The sequence below is a fragment of the Lemur catta genome, chromosome 18, assembly GCF_020740605.2.
Source record: "Lemur catta isolate mLemCat1 chromosome 18, mLemCat1.pri, whole genome shotgun sequence".
Lineage (NCBI taxonomy): Eukaryota > Metazoa > Chordata > Mammalia > Primates > Lemuridae > Lemur > Lemur catta.
Window position 1 is genome coordinate 37344757 of NC_059145.1, and position 17156 is coordinate 37361912.

The window sequence follows — 17156 nt, forward strand, 5'->3', positions numbered from 1 at the left end:
AGAGAACACCATGTTTAATAAACCTGCCTGTGCATGTCTGACCACACCTCTTGGATGTAGTCTGGGCTAAGATGGACAGCCTAGGTGGGTGTGGGATCTGACCCACTCTTGGCCTGTGCCCCTCTAACCACATAGCCTTGAGTAGGCTGCTGCATCTGTGTCCCAGTAAGAAGCCCCCACTATGTCCATCACCCTAGGAGGCAAGACTCTGGGGTCACGGCCATGCCTGGGCTAACAGGGATTAGAGGGAAGGGCGATCACTGTCTGGGACACAGGAGGTCCTGGCAAGAAGGGGTGACATGGATCCAGCAATGCCACTCGTGGGCATGTAGCCAAAGGATATGAAATCAGTATGTCAAAGAGATAACTGCTTACCTATGTTCACTGCTGCGCTATTCACAAAAACCAAGATGTGGAAGCAAACTAAGTATCCATCAATGGATGAATAGATAAAGAAAATGTAGTATATTTACACAATGGAATACTATTCGGGCTTAAAAAAGAAAGGCCTTAAAAATGAAATCCTGTCACTTGTGAAAACATGGATGAACCTGGAGGATGTTATGCTAAGTGAAATAGCCAGGCACAGAAAGACATTACACGTGGAAACTAAAAACGCTGAACTCAGAAGTAGAAAGTAGGGTGGTGCTTCCTAGGGCCTGGTGGGGAGGGGATTGGGATGATGTGAGTCAAAGGATATGAAATTTCAGCTGGACAAGAGGATAAATTCAGGAGATCTATTGCACAACATGGCGACTATAGTTAATAACAATGTGTTGTACTCCAGAAAAACAAAAGAAAGGGTGACATGCGAGTACCAGAGATGGGCAGAAAGATTGGAAGATCATGGTCCAGCCCCTAGCAGGACCGGGGTGGGGGCAGCATGGGCAGCTCAGAGGCAAACCTGCAGCAGGTAGCGCAGGCGACACTGGCTCTCCTGGTAGATGAGGTATTCGCTCTGGGAGAACGTGGAGTTCCGGAACTCTGGGCAGGGTATGGGCCGGCCCTGGGGCACTATCACTCGCTGGCCATCCAGCTCCAGCTCAGTGTCCTGGGTCGGATCTGCAGGGCACAGCAAGGGCCACAGGTGACCCAAGGGTCACTGGTCCCTCACCTTACAAGTAAGTCCTGCCCTCTCTGTTCTCCACTTCTGCCACGGGCAATGCCTGCTCATTCCTACCTTGCACGCCTCCAAGCCACTGCACAGGCTAGGCCTTCTGCCTGGAAGATCCTACCCCATTTCTCTCTGAGAAACTCTTACTCATGTTTCAGTGCTCAACCGACAACACCTCTCTTAAAATTTAAGTCCTCCTGGGTGCCCAAGAATGATTTGCTGAATCAGTGGATGTTTGTTGAATGACAAAGTGAATGACTACAGTGAGGAAGGCTGCTTCTCTTTCTCCCTCTCTACAGCCCTCTCCCAGCTCACCTCCTCCCTGAAAATGTCCCAGTCCCCTATCTCAGCCCCATCTCTACCCTTAGGCATGTCCTGCTTCCCCAAACTCACCAGGCTCTGTGTGGCCTCGGGCGATGACACTGTCAAAGCCAGGGGGCGGACATATCAAGTTGGGCTCATCCATGGTGATGTGGTGCTCTTTGCCCAGTGCCACCTCGCCCAGGAACATGTAGCCAACATGGTGGGCCCCACAGAGCATGCCAGTAACTGGAGGGCATGGAGAGGCTCAGGGGTGGCACTCAGCCCTCCTCCTGCCTGGCTCCCAGGGCCCCTCTCTGCGGCAATGCTATCTCTCTGGCTTTGCGCCCCAGCCCAGAAAAGGCTAACTCTCCTCCAGTAGTAACCCTCCTCCGCCCGCCCCCGTCCCCGCCTGCTCCCTTCCACCTCACCCTGCTCCCTGTGGCCAGGCCTCTGCACCCTCTGCTGTACTCACCAAGGTCAGCAGTGGCCTCCCAGTCACCAAATCCGGGGAGGGGACTTTTCTCCCTGGCCTGCTCTGCTGACTTTGCTCCTGGCACCCTGAGCCTTAACCTTGGGACCCCTTTGTACTGGCTGTCCTGAGCCTCCCAGCCCAACACTCTTTCTTAGGCTACTCTACCCTCCTGTGGACCCCTTGGTTTTGCCATCCTCAGATATCCCAGAACTTCAGCCCCATCTGTCCTTGGATGGAGCCTTGGACCTAGCTCTCTGGGTTGGCTAGTGGCAGCCTCCAATGATGGGGTCAGCCTGGGCCGAGGAGCCCATCTGGGGAAGTCACTTCAGTGAGGACACCCTTGACCAGACACTCAGAAGTTGCTGGAGACACCTTTGACCCTTTCCCACCTACACGTCCCTCCACAGCCCTGGGCCAGGTGCCATCACATCTGGCCTGGCTCACAGCATGGCCTCCCTGCAGCCTCCAGCCCCCGCCTTCCTCTCCACAGCTGCAGCCACTGAGATCTGCTACGGACAAGTCCCAGGCTCTCCACTGCCGTCTGGATAAGGCCCACTTGATCATCCGGGGCCCCCAAGCCCCCTGCCCCCATTAGGCACTGCTCTAAGCTTCAGTATCAGGCAGTGCTTGGAAGTCCTGGCCTGCCACAGCCCCTGGCCTCCATGTCCGTCCCGGGCCTTGAAGTCTCCTTTTTTACCACTCCCAGGTCTGGCTGGTGTGCTCATCCTATCTGTATCGCCTCCTCCAGGAAGCTGTCCCTGACCACCAGGTGCCTCCTCTGAGTCCCCTCAAGTCCCAAGATGCCCCACTGGGTTAAGGGTTCCTTTCCCAGATCCACCGTGAGTTCCCAGTGGGCAGGGACCAGGCCCAATCCACCTCAGTGCTTCCATGCCCGCCCAGGGCTTGGCCCAGGGGGTGCGCCTCACCATAGCCAGCTGACTTGCTGTTCTCTGAGGCGAAGTAGATGCCCTTGCCAACGCGGCCACCAGAATGTGGCATGATGCGGAGCCCACTGGTGAGGATGGCGGCCACCATGGCCACGTTGGTGCCATGCCACAGCAGCCTCCGATTACCCAGCTTGGAGTGGTCCTGGAACCTGTCTCCCTGAGTAGGGGAGGGGTGGGAAATGGGAGACTATAGCCATCCAATAGCTCAGGCACCTCTCCTGGCTGCTCAGACGGGACGACCAAGGCCTAGGGCCCCTCTGGTCACTCACACACACTCCCGGCCTGGCAGGAACTGATTGGAGTTGCTAAGCCATTTGTCAAGGGGCAGGTAAGCCAAGGGTATCTCCCTAAGGGACAGAGTGGTGCCGGGGGAGGGGGTTGGGTGAGTCTCCCTCACCTCCCCTTCCCGGTTCACTTTCCAAACGTGTTGAAGAGTAGGGCGCCTGTGGCTGCTACCAGTCTGTTCTAAGTAGGTTTGAATCACCTGTGGGGGGAGAGCAGAAGCTGGGCACCAAGGGTGGGAGGCTTGGGGACTAAGCCCCCTCTAGTGCCCCTGGTCCCAGAGCTCCCCTCAGGCCCTGGAGTCACAGGGAGGGAAGGCTGAGGGCGAGGATTTCTCTGGGCACCCCGAAGGCAGGTGGGCAGAGGGACGGTGCCCACTGTTAGCCCGGCTCCCTGTGGGGCCCAGCCCACCTTGTACTCAGGCGCCCCAGAGTCCAGCAGCTGCAGCTGGCACTTGAGAAGCTGGTAGTCTCGGTCCAGAGGGTGTGGCTCCTCCTCCACTATCCTCTCCTCTTCAGAGGCTGCCTGCAGGGCCTGGGCCAGCTCAATGTCTGCCAGCACCTAGGATGACGGGCACTGGCCACTCGTCTGCCCACTTGACCTCCAGCCTCCCCTCACCTCTCCCGCGTGATGGTACCGCAGCCACCCCACCTGTTTGTCCACCTGTCCCTCCCCACCCCGTCTGTCTGCCTGGCCTTCCCCTGCCCTGTCCTCCAGCCTGCCCATTGAAGTCCATCCCTCTGGGCCTTGGCCATCTGTCCCTCATTCCCCTTGCCCAGCCCAGCTGTTCAGTGCCCCTACTGCCTGCCTGCCCCCCTGCCGGCCCTCACCAGCAGCATGTCTTTCTTGGCCTGGAGAATCTCAGGGGAGTTGATGAGTGGGGGTCGGTCGCGGCCAAAGTTGTGTGGGATGACGGTATAGAAGTGGGAGGACAGCTCCTCCAGGCTTTGGCCGCTGCCCGTGGGGTCTTTCAGGGCCTCCTCCAGTGCCTCCAAGGCCTTAAAGCCCCGCGCAATCTGCTGCTTGCTCAACTTCCCCAGGGGCATCTTCTTCACATCTGGGGGCACAGGGGAGTGGGGAGACTTAGCCCTGTAGCCCTGCCACCCTGGGGCCCCTGCCACCCTGCCTGGCCCCTCCTCTCTCACCCAGGTTCATGAGGGCCATGGCATTGTTGAACATCTCCTTGCTGAAGATGTTGGTGAGGAGCTTCTGTGTGGCTGGGTCCAGGGAGCAGGGCCGCACCCGCTTAGCCACAGTCCTTGCTGGGCCTCCGTCCACCTGGGGAAAGGGCACATGTGGGCAGGAGCAGCTGGGCAGGGCACTCGCTCTCGCAGCAGGGTGTGGCATTAGACAGAGGCTGGAAAGGGGAGGTCTGTGCCTGTGGTTACACAGCTGGGTGGTAGCAGAGCCCAATCCGCTGGGTCTCTCCACCCTGTCCCCTCCCTCAGCCCAGGGCCCAGCCGCCCACCCTGCCTACTTCACCTTCACCACAGCCTCCTGGGCCTCGTCCTCTCCCTGCACTTCGATAAGTGTGTACTTTCCAGGGTGGGCCACAAAGTGGTCCCTCTCTGCCCAGTTGTTCTTGGTCTTCTCCTGAAATTTCTTCTCAAAGTCTTTCTTTGCATCTTCTAGCTTTTGGAACTGTTTGATTTTTGTCTGGCCCATCTCTCCCTGCAACCGACAGCCTTCAGAGTGTGCCCACTGCAGTGCCCACCACATGTTTGTTGGCTTCTGTGCTGGGCCAGGCCCTGTGCTACGTGCCCATGGACACAGCTGAGGGGGGACATTCAGCAGATATGGCCTTTTGGGGACACTGGGGAGCAGGTATTGAGCAGAAGAGGTGGGGAGGAGGTGGGCACAGGTGGGTGAGGCTCGGGGCACTCACCACACGGCCCCAGCGGTTCCAGCAGACAAAGTTGTCGCCCTCTTTGAGCAGCTGGATGATGTAGAACTTGTTGTTGTTGTTCCCGACGTTGGTCTGGTTCAGAGTGCAGTCATAGTCCTCGTACACCTGCGCCAGAAGGGGTGCAGGCCGGCTGGCATCGGACGGGGTGCCTGGCTGCACTCCCAGAGGGTCCGATGGGGACAGGAGTCTGACTGCACTGTGGAGGGCTTGGGGGGTCATGGTTCTGCTCTAGGGGATGCAGTCTGAGAGGACATGGCTAAACCTGGCATTGGGGTGTGGGGGGTTCTGGGAGGAAACAGCCGTGCCCTACATGGAGGCATCTGAGGGAGATTGGCTCTGCCCTGAGAGGCTGGTTTGAGGGGACATGGGTGAGCCCCTGAGAGAGTCAGAGCCCTTCCCTAAGTGTGGTCAGAGGAGGCCTGCCTGGGGTCTGAAGGGCAGACATGACTTACCTGGACGTGATGGGATACAGCCCTGACCTCTGGGGTCAGGAGAACATGGCCTTGCTCTGGAGCTTACTTGGGGGCCTTGAGCTACACGGCCAGAGTTGAACCCAAGCGGGAGGGGAGCAGGGCTGGATGTGTGCTGTGAGGAAGCAGGCTCTGGGCTCGACTGGGGGCTGCAGCTCACCTGGGTCCCAGGGTTGCCCCTGAGTGGACATGTGGAGTCCACACGGATTACACGCTTCTCTGCCGGGGCGGCCCTGAGGGCTTCAGCAGTGGAGCGAAAGGTGTCTTCCTCCTCTGGTCCCCGCTGCTTCTTCTTTTCAGGGTCCTCAGTCTGCACCGAGGGCTTGCGCTTTGGAGCCATGCTGTCCTGGGGCACAGAAGGGGCCCTCAGGGCTCTGTGGCCCCTCACATATCTCCGTGCACTGTCCCCCAGCTTCCAGCCTGCACAACACCAACCTGCCCCACCCTGGGCGTGCCCTTTGGTGGCCTCCCACTGCTTCCCCTGCCTACCCTGTCCCCATTCCCAGCCCCAGACCAAACTGGTCACTCTGTACCTCAGATATGCCCCTTTCTCCAGTCACAAGAGCAAGTTCAGGACTCTGTCCACTCTGATCGAGGAAGGGTTGGGCTCCCTACCCTCTCTAGCTCTCCAGTGTGTCATGAGGTGATAGGGAAAGTGAAATGAGAATCTCTCCCTCCCACTTCTGGGCTCCTCCCTGTCCAGAATGCTCTCTGGCTATTCTTTCCCATCTGGCAGCTAGCTTTGACCTGGTACGGTTGCTGGGCTGAGTCACCAGAGCTACGGGGGAGGGTGGCCAGCAGCTCTTAGGGGCAGGACTCCTGGGGACTGACCTATCCCTCCAGAGCTTGGAACCTGGTGGGGCAGGAGCCTTTCCCAATGGACTCAGGAGTTCTAGGGAGCCAGCCAGGGTTCCAAATCAGTGGCTTTGAACTGCCAGAGGGCAGGGGGCCAGGTCCCACCAGGTCTTGCCCTGCCCTGCTCAGGGCTTTGTGCACTCACCTAAGAGAAACGGGGGCCTGGGAAAGGTGACTGCCACCAAACCTGGCTGTGTGAGCCTCCCAGGGCAGTCCCAGGTCTGAGGCCTCCTGTAGCAACCCTCTGTGAGCCTTAGGCTTGTCTCAGGGAGGGAATTCCCAGCTGTCGCCAGAGGCCGGCAGAGGAGCTTGGGTCGGGGGTAGAAATCCAGCTATTTGGCCACCAGTGGGGTGAGTCAGGGGCTGGTGCAGGCCAAGTCGGGCGGCCTGTCCGACGGATGGGTGGACACTCGATGTGGACATATCCAGGGCCCAGGGCACTGCCTCGCTCTCCCCACGGCTGCCTGGCCGCCTGGAGCGCCCTGTTGTCCCGCGCCAAGCTAGTTTACTTTCGCCCTGGTCCAAGACTGGGAGTGACGGCTGGAACGCGGAACCTCGCATCTCTGGCGCCCCTTAGCGGCCAAGGGACGCAAACACATAAGGCCCTCCTGGTCCGACCCTCCCTAGGAGCCGGCCACAAGGAGAGCGCATGCGCCAAAGCCTCAGGCCGGAAGCGCTGTGGAGACGCTTGCTTCCTGCTCGAGCCTGGCGCGGCAGCCTATAGGAGCTCTAGGAGGCGTGGCCACAAGAGTCTATCCTATGGGCGCTTGGGGGCGTGACAGAGTCCCGGGTGGAGTAGTGGGAGGCGGAGCCCGCCGGGCCGTGGAAGCCTATCAGGGCCCCGGGTCTTGCCATGCGGCGCCGGGGTTTGGGAGCCACGTGAGTTCTCCGGCGGTGGCTGCTGCACACACGGTAGGCATCATGTCTGCAACAGCCGCAGCTCCCAAGCGGGGAAAGTCGGCCTCCGGGGCCAGTGCAGGGGCCAGGAAGCGACGGAGAAAGGTGAGCATGGCGCTTCCATGGGCCACGGTCAGTCCCGCTACTGGGACAACAGTCATCCCATCCGAGGGACCCAGGTCTGGGCCCTTCCCCAGCCCTTCGCCCGGGATACCAGCTGGATTCATCTTCGTTCCTCTCTGCGCGGGCCAAATCCTGGAGGGCCTTGCGCTTGACCCGGGAGCCACCGCCTTTCTTAGTCCTGAGGCTCTTGAGGGACCGAAGGGGCCCTTGGTCAGTGTCAGGATATTCGAGACCTGTGACCAAAGAGGATCGTATAATTCCCAGGCCGACTCTGCGGGGGACAGGGGCAAATCCAAGGGTGGCGGCAAGATGAATGAGGAGATTTCCAGCGACTCTGAGAGCGAGAGGTGAGCTGCTCTTTTCCACCTTGTGGGAGGGAAAGCTGAGACCGATGGTGTGTGGAAGACTCTGAGTTCGCGCAGAGCTGGAGCTAGAACCCAAGACTCTGGTCCTTGGCTCTCAGATCGTGGCTCTATTCCTCCAATTTCCCCTGAGAAGTCTCATTTCCTCTGCAGGGTCTCTGTGTGGGGAGGACCCCAGGCCCCAGTGGGAGGCCATTGAGACCTCCCTCGCTCATGACAAGGAGCTAAGCGCGGGGCTGGACTGACAGGCAAAGGGAGAGGGATGCAAGAAATGCTTAATAGTTCTTCAGTCTGTTTTCCCACAATTTCACAATTCCTGGTGTCCCTGACTCTTAACATGCCAGATACTGGCTTCACTGTTGGGAGTACGAGGATGTGTTGTGGTGGGATGTGTATCTTATAGCTGTGTGTTCCGGAACAGAGGAAGGACATTTAAATAAGGCCTGGAGAGATGAGGAGGAGTCTCTCAGGTAGAGGCAGGGAGGGCATTCAGGGATCAGAGGCACACTTTTTTTATACTCCCATATAATCTTGATTACAACCATCATAATCTCCCAGTAATTACAAAAAGAAAAAAATACCAAATAGAACCTATAAAAACAATATTCTCCAAATCATTTGAAGTTTAAGTCCTCTGGAAAAAAGGAACTACTAGAGATGGTGTTACCCGATGGTATTATGTATTATTACCATTTTTTACCTACAATCTTGAATATTCAAGTTGGGATAATTTAACATTGGTGGCAGATAACACTTCATTCATTGCACATCAGTGTTAAAACATTAAAAGCCATTTAGTTTTATTAATTAAGACAAATTAAGTTCACATACAATCTAAATCAAGTGTTTAAAAATCTACTGTATGATCCCTGGTCAAGATACATATTACAACCATTCAAAAAGCATTATTTTTCTTCTGATATAGTAATCTTAGAGTTTTGTTTTCTCCATTTTCAGAGATCGAGCTAATCATATAGTAAACATTGATTTGAAATGCATGTATAACCTTTCTTAGAGGAGTTATTTTCACTCTGATATCTGTGAAATTTTCTTTATTTCTGTCACATCAAATGCTGTTCAAAAGTTTAAGGCTTCTACTTCATTCTACTGTGGAAGGGCAGGTAGTGGGTACATCCAGATTGTGGAGAGCCTCCCTCATTTCTGCAGCTGTTAGGGTTGGTTATAAGGTTTCAAAGGGTTGGGCAAGGTGTCAGGCCTGATTGATTGTGTGGGATAGAGGCTCCCATATTAGGGAATCCTAGTGCCTTCCTTATGAGTTGGCTTTAGAAATTCTGCTTCTAAAATTGATTATGTGTTGCCTTAAGTTGTGCACAGAAAGACTTAAAAATGCTTTTCTTAAGCCTAAGGTTATTGTGGGTACCATGCCCTGTGCTAAGCACTTTTAAATATTTTTAAAATGTTATATTGTGAAATGTATTAGATACAGAAGAGCAAATGAGATACATTTGTACCATAGAGAGGAATGATAAATGGTGAACCTCTGTGCACCTACTACTAAGGTTAAGAACTAAAACATTTGCAGAAGCTTAGACACCCTAACTGTCATTTCTGACCTGAGTTAATACTTATTTTGGTTTTCTTTCTTTTTTTTCATTTTTTGTAGAGACAGAGTCTTACTCTGTCATCCCTGGTAGAGTTCAAGTGGCATCATGGTATCTCACTACAACCTCAAACTCCTGGGCTCAAGTGATCCTCCTGCTTCAGCCTCCTGAGTAGCTAGGACTACAGGCACACAATACTACACTTGGCTAATTTTTAAATTTTTTGTAGAGATGAGGTCTCAATATGTTGCCCAGGCTGGTTTCTAACTCCTCGCCTCAAGTGATCCTCCTGCCTTGGCCTCCCAAAGCACTGGGATTACAGGCATGAGCCACTGTGCCTGGTCCTTTCTTCTTCTTTTAAAAAAATTAAAAAAATATTTTCTCATTCAGTTATAATTTATATACAGTAACATTCACGTTTTAAGTGTTCTGCAAGTTTGGACAAATGCACATAGTTGTATAACTACTATTACCATGAAGTTATAGAAAGGTTTTTTTGTCACCTTTCAGAATTCTTCCCTCCTCCTTTGTAGTCACTCCTCTGGCTTCCCCCAACTCCTGCTAACCACTGTCCCTAGAGTTGTACCTTTTCTAGAATGCCATATGAATGGAATCATTCAGTGTACATTTCCCTTGCTTTTCTTTACAGCTCTGCCTCCTATGTGTGAAGGCTTGAGCAATAGATTGATTACTTTGGGTAAACTGGGAAGTCCCAACCTTGGCTGTGTAAGGGAAGGGCAGCACCAGCCTGACTGGCTGAAGGCTTGCCAGGCAAGGGCACCAAATGGTCTTTGGGGCATGGTCGGCCTTGGCTTTCCTGAGAGTTTTCAAGGTCCCTTTTGGGGCAGTCGTAGGTAAGGTCATAAGTGAGTCCTGGGAAATATGGTTGGGGCAATTGACAAAGACTAGATATCTGCAGGCATGTGATTAGGGGAGTGGGCTGCCCTGGATTTTCTGTTTCTGAGTTCCCATGACCTGCCTCTAGCTCCCAGGAGCAGGTCAAAGCAGGGCCTGTCTTTGAGAAGTGAGTACCCTCAGCTGGTCCAGGGACGGAGGTATGGAGGCTATGGCAGTGAGTCTAGGATGATGGCAGTCCAAGTGTGTCTGCCTCTTGGGTCCTTGGATCTGGTCCAGACCGACTGCCTCCTTGTCTGGGGGAGGTTGTTATCTTTCTGCTTTCTGTGCTTAGTCTCCTACTTCCGATATCCCTTGCTTTCCTCTTAGGTTACTCTCTTGTTTGGGGAATACATTCTCTATCTTTAAAAAAGGTGAAAGAAACAATTGTGAGGCACCTTGCACATCTGTGATGTTGTCATTGATGTTTTAACTGGGTATGGCATCCCAGTGGTTATTTTCCTTCAGAGTTTTGTGTGTAAGTCTCCTTTGTCTTATTCTCCATGTATTGCTGTTTAGATATCTGACCAATTTTATTTTTATTTATTTATTTGAGACAGAGTCTCACTCTGTCTCCCAGGCTGGAGTGTGGTGGTATCATCATAGCTCACAGCAACCTCAAACTCCTGGGCTCAAGCAATCCTCCTGCCTCAGCCTCCCAAGCAGCTGGGACAACAGGCACATGCTACCATGCCTGGCTAGTTTTTAATTTTTTTTTATAGAGACAGAGTCTTGCTATATTACCCAGGCTGGTCTTGAACTTCTGGCCTCAAGTTATTCCTTGGCCTCCCAAAGTGCTGTAATTGCGGGTGTGAGCCACTGCTTCCGGCCCATTTTGATTTTTGATGCTTTGTTTGCGACCTGATTTCTCTTAGAAGCCTGTAGAACCTTCTGTTTCCCTCAGAGTTGAGAGACTTAATATCTTTGGGTTTTGGGTCTGTTTTCACCCCTACATCAGGCACTGAGTGGGGCCTTTGAGTCTGATGAGTCACAGCCTTCAGTTTTCTGCACGTGTAATCACTGGCCATGAGGGCTGGCTGGGCTGGGGAAGGTTGAGTGGCAGGGACAGCATCGAGGAGGCACAGTCCTAGTGGTTAGAGGAGAAGATGAGCCTCTCAGACCCAGCTCCCTCCTGCCTGCAGCCCAGCTCCGAGGAGGACTGAGGAGGTTGAAGAGGAGGAGCTGGAGGAGACTGCACAGGAGAAGAAGCTGCGCTTGGCCAAGCTCTACCTTGAGCAGCTCCGGCAGCAAGGTGAGCCAGTGGGCAGGCACGGTGAAGGGCAGGGCCTGTGCCTGCGCCTGTCTGCTGCAGGCCCCGCCACCTGATGGGTGACTGATGCAGATACCCACCGAGTGGCAGGGCTGCTGGTGCTGGTTGCACTCTTGGGGGTGGCCAGGAGCTCTAATGGGCCTCTTGCAGCACGTGCAGGGGGCTTTAGACTGATCTGATAAGTAAGGGAGGAGGTGGCCATTCAACCTGCTCTCCCCTCTTCTGAGACAGCCTGAGCTTCCTGCAGGACCCAGCCCTGGGGCCATGGGGTGGGGATGGGATGGGATGGGAAAAGTGGGGCCTCAGCCTTGGTTTACTTGGTCTGGCCTGTCCTGCACAGAGGATGAGAAGGCTGAGGCCCGTGCGTTTGAGGAGGACCAGGTGGCAGGGCGCCTGAAGGAAGACGTGGTGAGTATGGAGGGAGAGTGTGGGGCAGGGGTGGGGCTGGTCCTGCTCCCAGGACCTCACCTCTGTCCTCCCCATGCAGCTCGAGCAGAGGGGCAGGCTTCAGAAGTCAGTGGCAAAAGAGGTGAGTGAGCACAGTCCTCTGGTGTAAGTTGGAGGGCACGGGGGGCTCCACCTGTGTTGGTGGGCAGATGGCTCCATGGGGGCTGAAGCTGTGGGGGTCTTTGCTCTGGAGCATGGCGAACACTTGGGCAGATCAGGTCAGGTAGGGTCTGAGCCTTGCAGCATTGGCTCCTGTTTTCCTTTTGGCCAGGATGGGTGGGAAAGGCCAGCGTTGGTGGGGGGTGGTATCTTCATGTCCCCAGCCACAGTGACCCCGCCCCTGTCTGCCCAGATCCAGGCCCCAGCCCCGGCTGACATTCGTGTTTTACGGGGCCACCAGCTCTCCATCACGTGTTTGGTCATCACCCCTGATGACTTGGCCGTTTTCTCCGCCGCCAAAGACTGCAGCATCATTAAGTGTGAGTGCGTGCCTGGGGTGGGTGTAGCCCCAGGGCACATCTGGAAGAGTTGGCCTGGGGAGAGGCAGTGGTCATGGCAAACAGAGCCTGATGGGGGGAAGGCTTTGGAGGCAGGTTTGCTCCCAAAGAGGTGATTTCTGGGTGACAGTGGAAGCTTCTGCCCAGCAATGGGGCTTATGAGCTCCCTGTCCCTAGAGATAGTTGAGCAAAGGCAGGATGATGCTTTGATAGGAATTGACACCATAGATGGATGGTTGGACCAGAAGATGTTTGAGGCTCTGCACAGTCCTGGGATTGACTCCCTCGTCCTTCCTGGTTCCTCACGTCCGACAGCTGAGCGCTGTCCTTGTCTACCCACCATAGTAACAGGAAGAACTCACCATCAATCCCAAAGCACTTTTTTTTTTTTTTTTGGAGACAAAGTCTCACACTGTCACCCCAGCTAGAGTGCAGTGGTATCAGCCTAGCTCACTGCAACCTCGAACTCCTGGGCTTAAGCGATCCTCCTGCCTCAGCCTCCCAGAGTGCTAGGATCACAGGCGTGAGCCCTCGCACCCGGCCCCAAAGCACTTTTGCATCCTCTCTCTTTGGGCTTCATGGCTGTTCTTTGGGACTATTGTCCCCACTTAGCAGATGAGGAAACTGAGGTATCTTGTCCAAAGGCTCACAATAGCTGGACCAGGTCTTCAGACCTGAGTCCAGGACTTTTTCCATGGTCCCTTTTTCCATGCTGCCCCTTGCGGGGGTTGTCAGCCAACCCTATCCCCTCAACCCAGTAACCTCTCTCCCCGCTCGTGGCAGGGAGCGTGGAGAGTGGACGGAAGCTGCATGTGATTCCTCGAGCCAAGAAGGGTGCCGAGGGACAGCCCCCTGGCCATAGCAGCCACGTGCTCTGTATGGCCATCTCCTCGGACGGCAAGTATCTTGTAAGGCCAGGTTGGCCCTGGAGGGGGGCAGGTGTGAGGTCTGGGTGCACAGAGGGGTGTCTTTGGTCATTGTCTTCGGTCATTGTCTTCAACCCCACAGGCCTCTGGTGACCGCAGCAAGCTCATTCTCGTTTGGGAGGCCCAGAGCTGCCGGCACCTGTACACCTTCACAGGACACCGGGACGCTGTGTCGGTGAGCAGCTGGGCCAGCCTTGGCGGATACTTGGCAGGCACCTGCTGAGCGGGCCAGGCTCGGTGCTGGGCCCCTGGGGTCCCCGTCCTCGGGGAACCTGCCGTGTGGGGTAGCGAGTGGTGCCATGCAGGACAGAGACATGCTGAAGGGAGGAGGGGGCTGGGGGAGACCGAGTGGAGCCTGCACAGGGATCAGGGAGGGCTTGAGAAGTCTGCATCTGGGTGAGGGCAGCCGGGCACGTGTGCCACCTGAGTGCCCCACAGAGTGCTCTCGGGGCAGCTGGCTCCCTGTGCCACGTGACCTGCTTTTCGGGAAGTGCTCTCTGGGCCCGACCTCTCTCTCATCTGCCGCAGTCCAGGTTCCCTTTTGCCCTCTCTCCATGCGCCCTTAGGGGCTGGCGTTCCGCAGAGGCACTCACCAGCTCTACAGCACGTCCCACGACCGCTCCGTGAAGGTGTGGAACGTGGCGGAGAACTCCTATGTGGAGACGCTGTGAGTGTGCGAGGGGAGAGGGTGTGCAGACGTGCACACGGGAGCTCACGCGTGACCCCCAGTCTGCTCTGTCTTGCCCTCCAGCTTCGGGCATCAGGACGCAGTGGCTGCACTGGATGCCCTGAGCCGGGAGTGCTGTGTGACAGCTGGGGGCCGGGATGGGACTGTTCGTGTGTGGAAGATCCCCGAGGAGTCCCAGCTTGTCTTCTATGGCCACCAGTAAGGCAGCCTGCTGTGCCAGGTGGGGGCTGCATGGGCTGGGGTTAGGGGTGGGGTTGGGCCACGCCCCTTACAGCCCCTTTTCTAGGGGCTCCATCGACTGCATCCATCTCATCAATGAGGAGCACATGGTGTCAGGTGCAGATGATGGGTAAGAGCTGCCTTTCTGCTGTCTCCAACCACTGCTGCTGCTCCTGAGCGCTTGCTGGCTGCCCGCCGGGCCCTGAGCTCGCCTTGTAGAATCCCCCATGGGGGTGCTGTTGTAACTCCTTTTCATAGATGAGGACACTGAGGCAGAGAGCTCCGGTGACCTTGTCCATCTCCCACGGCTGGTGTGTGCCTTTGACCCCTCCCTGCCGTGTGGCGTTTCTCTCCTGCCCCTGGCCCCTCGCTGACTGTGCGCCCTGTCCGTAGCTCCGTGGCCTTGTGGGGCCTCTCCAAGAAGCGGCCACTTGCCCTGCAGCGTGAAGCTCACGGGCTGCGGGGGGAGCCAAGCCTGGAGCAGCCCTTCTGGGTGTCGTCGGTGGCAGCCCTACTCAACACAGACCTCGTGGCCACAGGTGGGTGCCCTGCAAGGCAGGGAGGAGGGGTCGCAGGTTGGGCTGGCCCTGGGGTTGCTGACCATCTCTGTCCCCTCAGGCTCCCACAGCTCCTGCGTGCGGCTTTGGCAGTGCGGGGAGGGCTTCCGGCAGCTTGACCATCTCTGTGACATCCCCCTGGTGAGTGGGGCTTGAATGCTCAGCCTGTCTTTGCCACACTGCTGAGGCCCCTGGAGCTTGTGGCTCCTGGAATTAGCCCTTTAACAAAAGGGATCCTCCTCAGGGCAGGGCCAACTCCTGGCACAGGGCCTGGCAGGAACTCTCCCTCCCTCCTCCCCCTTCCTCCCTCCTCTCCCTCTTCCCCTCCTGCGCTCCCCTCCTTGTCCTAGGCCCTGTCCTGGCTGCTGGGGTACCAGGTAGGGAACAGTGTGGGCAGAGGCACGGAGGCCTGGTGCTGTGATTGGTTCTGCACGGCTGGTGCCAGATGGAGTGTCTGGCCGGCGTGTGGGTCTGACCATCCACACTGGGGTGACCTGGGGGAGGGTGGCAGGATCTGGCAGTGATGTGTGCCGAGAGTGCAGGGCCTGGGGCAGTGGTGACGGCCATGGGGTCTGTAGGGCCCCACAACCAGGAGCCAGGCCTCAGGCCACACCCTTAACACTTGGCAGATGCTGCCTCCTTAGTCCTCACAAAGTCTCCAGCAGCCTGGTGCTCTACTTGCCCCCATCTCACAGATGTGGAGGCTGAGGCCCTGATGGGTGGAGGGCTGGCCCACACCACTGAGTGGCAGGAAGCAGAGGCCTGGTAAGGCCGAGCCCTTGACTGTGATGGTGGGGGCTGTGGGGGAGTGGTGATCTGATGTCTTACCATATTGTCCCTCTCCTCAGGTGGGTTTTATCAACAGCCTCAAGTTCTCCAGCACTGGGGACTTCCTGGTGGCCGGGGTGGGGCAGGAGCACAGGTTTGTGGGGACCCTCAGGGTGAGGGGCAAGGTGGCACTGGCCGGGCAGCTGGGTGGGAATGGGAGTGGGGACTAGTGGGGGCTGGGCATGCACTGGGCACGTCTCAGCTGCGCCTGTCATCCCCCTGCAGGCTGGGCCGATGGTGGCGGATCAGAGAGGCTCGGAACTCCGTCTGCATCATCCCGCTCCGCAGGGTCCCCGCAGCCCCAGCGGCCCCAGCTGCCGGCTCCTGACACTCTTCTCCTCTTTATTTAAGTCCTTCCCAGGCTGTGCCCCATCCACTTTGTATTAAAGCCTCTTTTTTTGGGCCTTGTCTCTTGCAGCTTCCTGAGGGGTGGGTGCAGCAGAGACTGTGGGAGGGACAGGACTCCCAGCAGTCGCTCAGCTCTGCCCTCTGCAGCTTGAGGGCTTTTATCTTTTTCCAAGGAACCTGGGATGGAGACCTCAGCTGGCTGCTGGTCCCTGAGCACCCCACGTGAGCTCGTCAGGCCAGCTCCCCAACCACTGCTCTGGGCCGGCAGGGGTCAGAAGCCCTGGCTGTCCAGTGTGTGTAAGGGCTGGGGCTGCGGTCTGACAGCTGAACTGAAGAGAGCCGGCTGCACGTCAGCTGACTTGACTTCGTCACCCAGGCCAGGCCAGGAAGCTGGAGGGGACAGACTGCCCCTGAGGTGCGGGGGTAGGGTCTGGAGTAGGGGCAGGACCCTGCACTGGGGCCTGAGGGTCACAGTTGGGAAGTGCTCTGCCTTTGGTCCAAATGACAGAGCAAGGCTGTATCACCCGTCACAGCAAGGACACTGCCTGGTAAACGTGTCCCTGGAATGTTCACTGTCACTGATTTCACCAACCGGGTAATTCATTCCTGCTGTGGGCGGGTGTGGAGAGCTGGGCTGGAGGTGTAGAACAATGAGGTCCCCTCCTCTCAGGGGAAGAATGAGAAGGGGCTGTCCAGGGGAAGCCCTTAGCCCACTTGGCCCAGCAGCTGAGCCTCTGAAGGGGTGGCGTAGTCTCCTGAGAGGAGGAGGCCACAGCCCCCGCTCCTGCTCCTGTGCTCATGAGGTTCCCCCGCCCCCTCAAATGGACCTGTGCCTGCAGTTGTCCTCCTGGGGCCAGAGGGGCCAGGTTCAGACTGAGCCCCTGAAAATCCTGTTAAGGGTCAGAAGATGTAACTCGTATGTCCTGCCTCAAATTGAGCTCAGCAATGGCATAAACATACCTCCCAAGTAACATTGCAAGCAACACAAAAGAGCCCCTGAACACGTGAACCCTTTCCTATTAGTACATTCTCAGGGAATGAAAACCACCCTCGGAACTGAAAGGGAAACTAATTTCTCACGTAACTTCTACCTTCTCAACCTTGCTCTGCTGGGGCTTCCTTGCTGTAGTTGGATTCAAGGGTCCAGGCTTGGATGTGGCACTTCTATCACATTTGATTGGCCAAAGTC

General features: G+C 56.4%; 2 protein-coding genes across 5 annotated transcripts; one reads left to right on the plus strand and one right to left on the minus strand.

Moving 5' to 3' along the window:
- Nucleotides 1-740: 740 nt before the first annotated feature.
- PARP3 (poly(ADP-ribose) polymerase family member 3) lies at nucleotides 741-6880 on the minus strand. Of its 4 annotated transcripts, none has more exons than XM_045530088.1 (11): nucleotides 6495-6880; nucleotides 5655-5835; nucleotides 5004-5129; nucleotides 4601-4789; nucleotides 4264-4396; nucleotides 3949-4175; nucleotides 3530-3679; nucleotides 3234-3320; nucleotides 2816-2993; nucleotides 1508-1663; nucleotides 741-1062 (listed from the first exon to the last, which is right to left on the minus strand). In XM_045530088.1, exons 2-11 carry the CDS (start codon nucleotides 5832-5834, stop codon nucleotides 893-895), a joined length of 1596 nt encoding a protein of 531 aa, XP_045386044.1. In that variant the 5' UTR covers nucleotide 5835; nucleotides 6495-6880; the 3' UTR covers nucleotides 741-892. The 4 variants fall into 4 exon arrangements, with proteins under 4 accessions (XP_045386044.1, XP_045386043.1, XP_045386046.1 ...); XM_045530087.1 differs by lacking the exon at nucleotides 6495-6880 and adding an exon at nucleotides 6028-6286 and having other exon boundaries at nucleotides 5655-5840; XM_045530090.1 differs by lacking the exons at nucleotides 1508-1663; nucleotides 6495-6880 and adding an exon at nucleotides 6028-6291 and having other exon boundaries at nucleotides 5655-5840.
- Nucleotides 6881-7218: 338 nt separating this feature from the next.
- Nucleotides 7219-16021, plus strand: RRP9 (ribosomal RNA processing 9, U3 small nucleolar RNA binding protein). Its single transcript, XM_045530091.1, has 15 exons — nucleotides 7219-7351; nucleotides 7634-7716; nucleotides 11330-11439; nucleotides 11798-11865; nucleotides 11945-11986; nucleotides 12257-12383; nucleotides 13185-13309; nucleotides 13410-13502; nucleotides 13894-13994; nucleotides 14079-14213; nucleotides 14302-14364; nucleotides 14628-14773; nucleotides 14853-14932; nucleotides 15640-15713; nucleotides 15845-16021. The coding sequence occupies exons 1-15, from the start codon at nucleotides 7271-7273 to the stop codon at nucleotides 15945-15947; spliced, it is 1431 nt and encodes a 476-aa protein (XP_045386047.1). The 5' UTR covers nucleotides 7219-7270; the 3' UTR covers nucleotides 15948-16021.
- Nucleotides 16022-17156: the final 1135 nt, after the last annotated feature.

Excerpts from the sequence above, each read along its gene's own strand:
- PARP3 (XM_045530088.1), bottom strand. The coding sequence starts at position 5,834 with ATGGCTCCAAAGCGCAAGCCCTCGGTGCAGACTGAGGACCCTGAAAAG. Across the intron at positions 4,790-5,003 it reads GGAACCGCTGGGGCCGTGTG|GGAGAGATGGGCCAGACAAA; the intron begins GTGAGTGCCCCG and ends TGTCGGTTGCAG. Across the intron at positions 3,321-3,529 it reads CTGGGGCGCCTGAGTACAAG|GTGATTCAAACCTACTTAGA; the intron begins GTGGGCTGGGCC and ends CTCCCCCCACAG.
- RRP9 (XM_045530091.1), top strand. The coding sequence starts at position 7,271 with ATGTCTGCAACAGCCGCAGCTCCCAAGCGGGGAAAGTCGGCCTCCGGG. Across the intron at positions 13,310-13,409 it reads CCTCGGACGGCAAGTATCTT|GCCTCTGGTGACCGCAGCAA; the intron begins GTAAGGCCAGGT and ends TCAACCCCACAG. Across the intron at positions 15,714-15,844 it reads GGGGTGGGGCAGGAGCACAG|GCTGGGCCGATGGTGGCGGA; the intron begins GTTTGTGGGGAC and ends ATCCCCCTGCAG.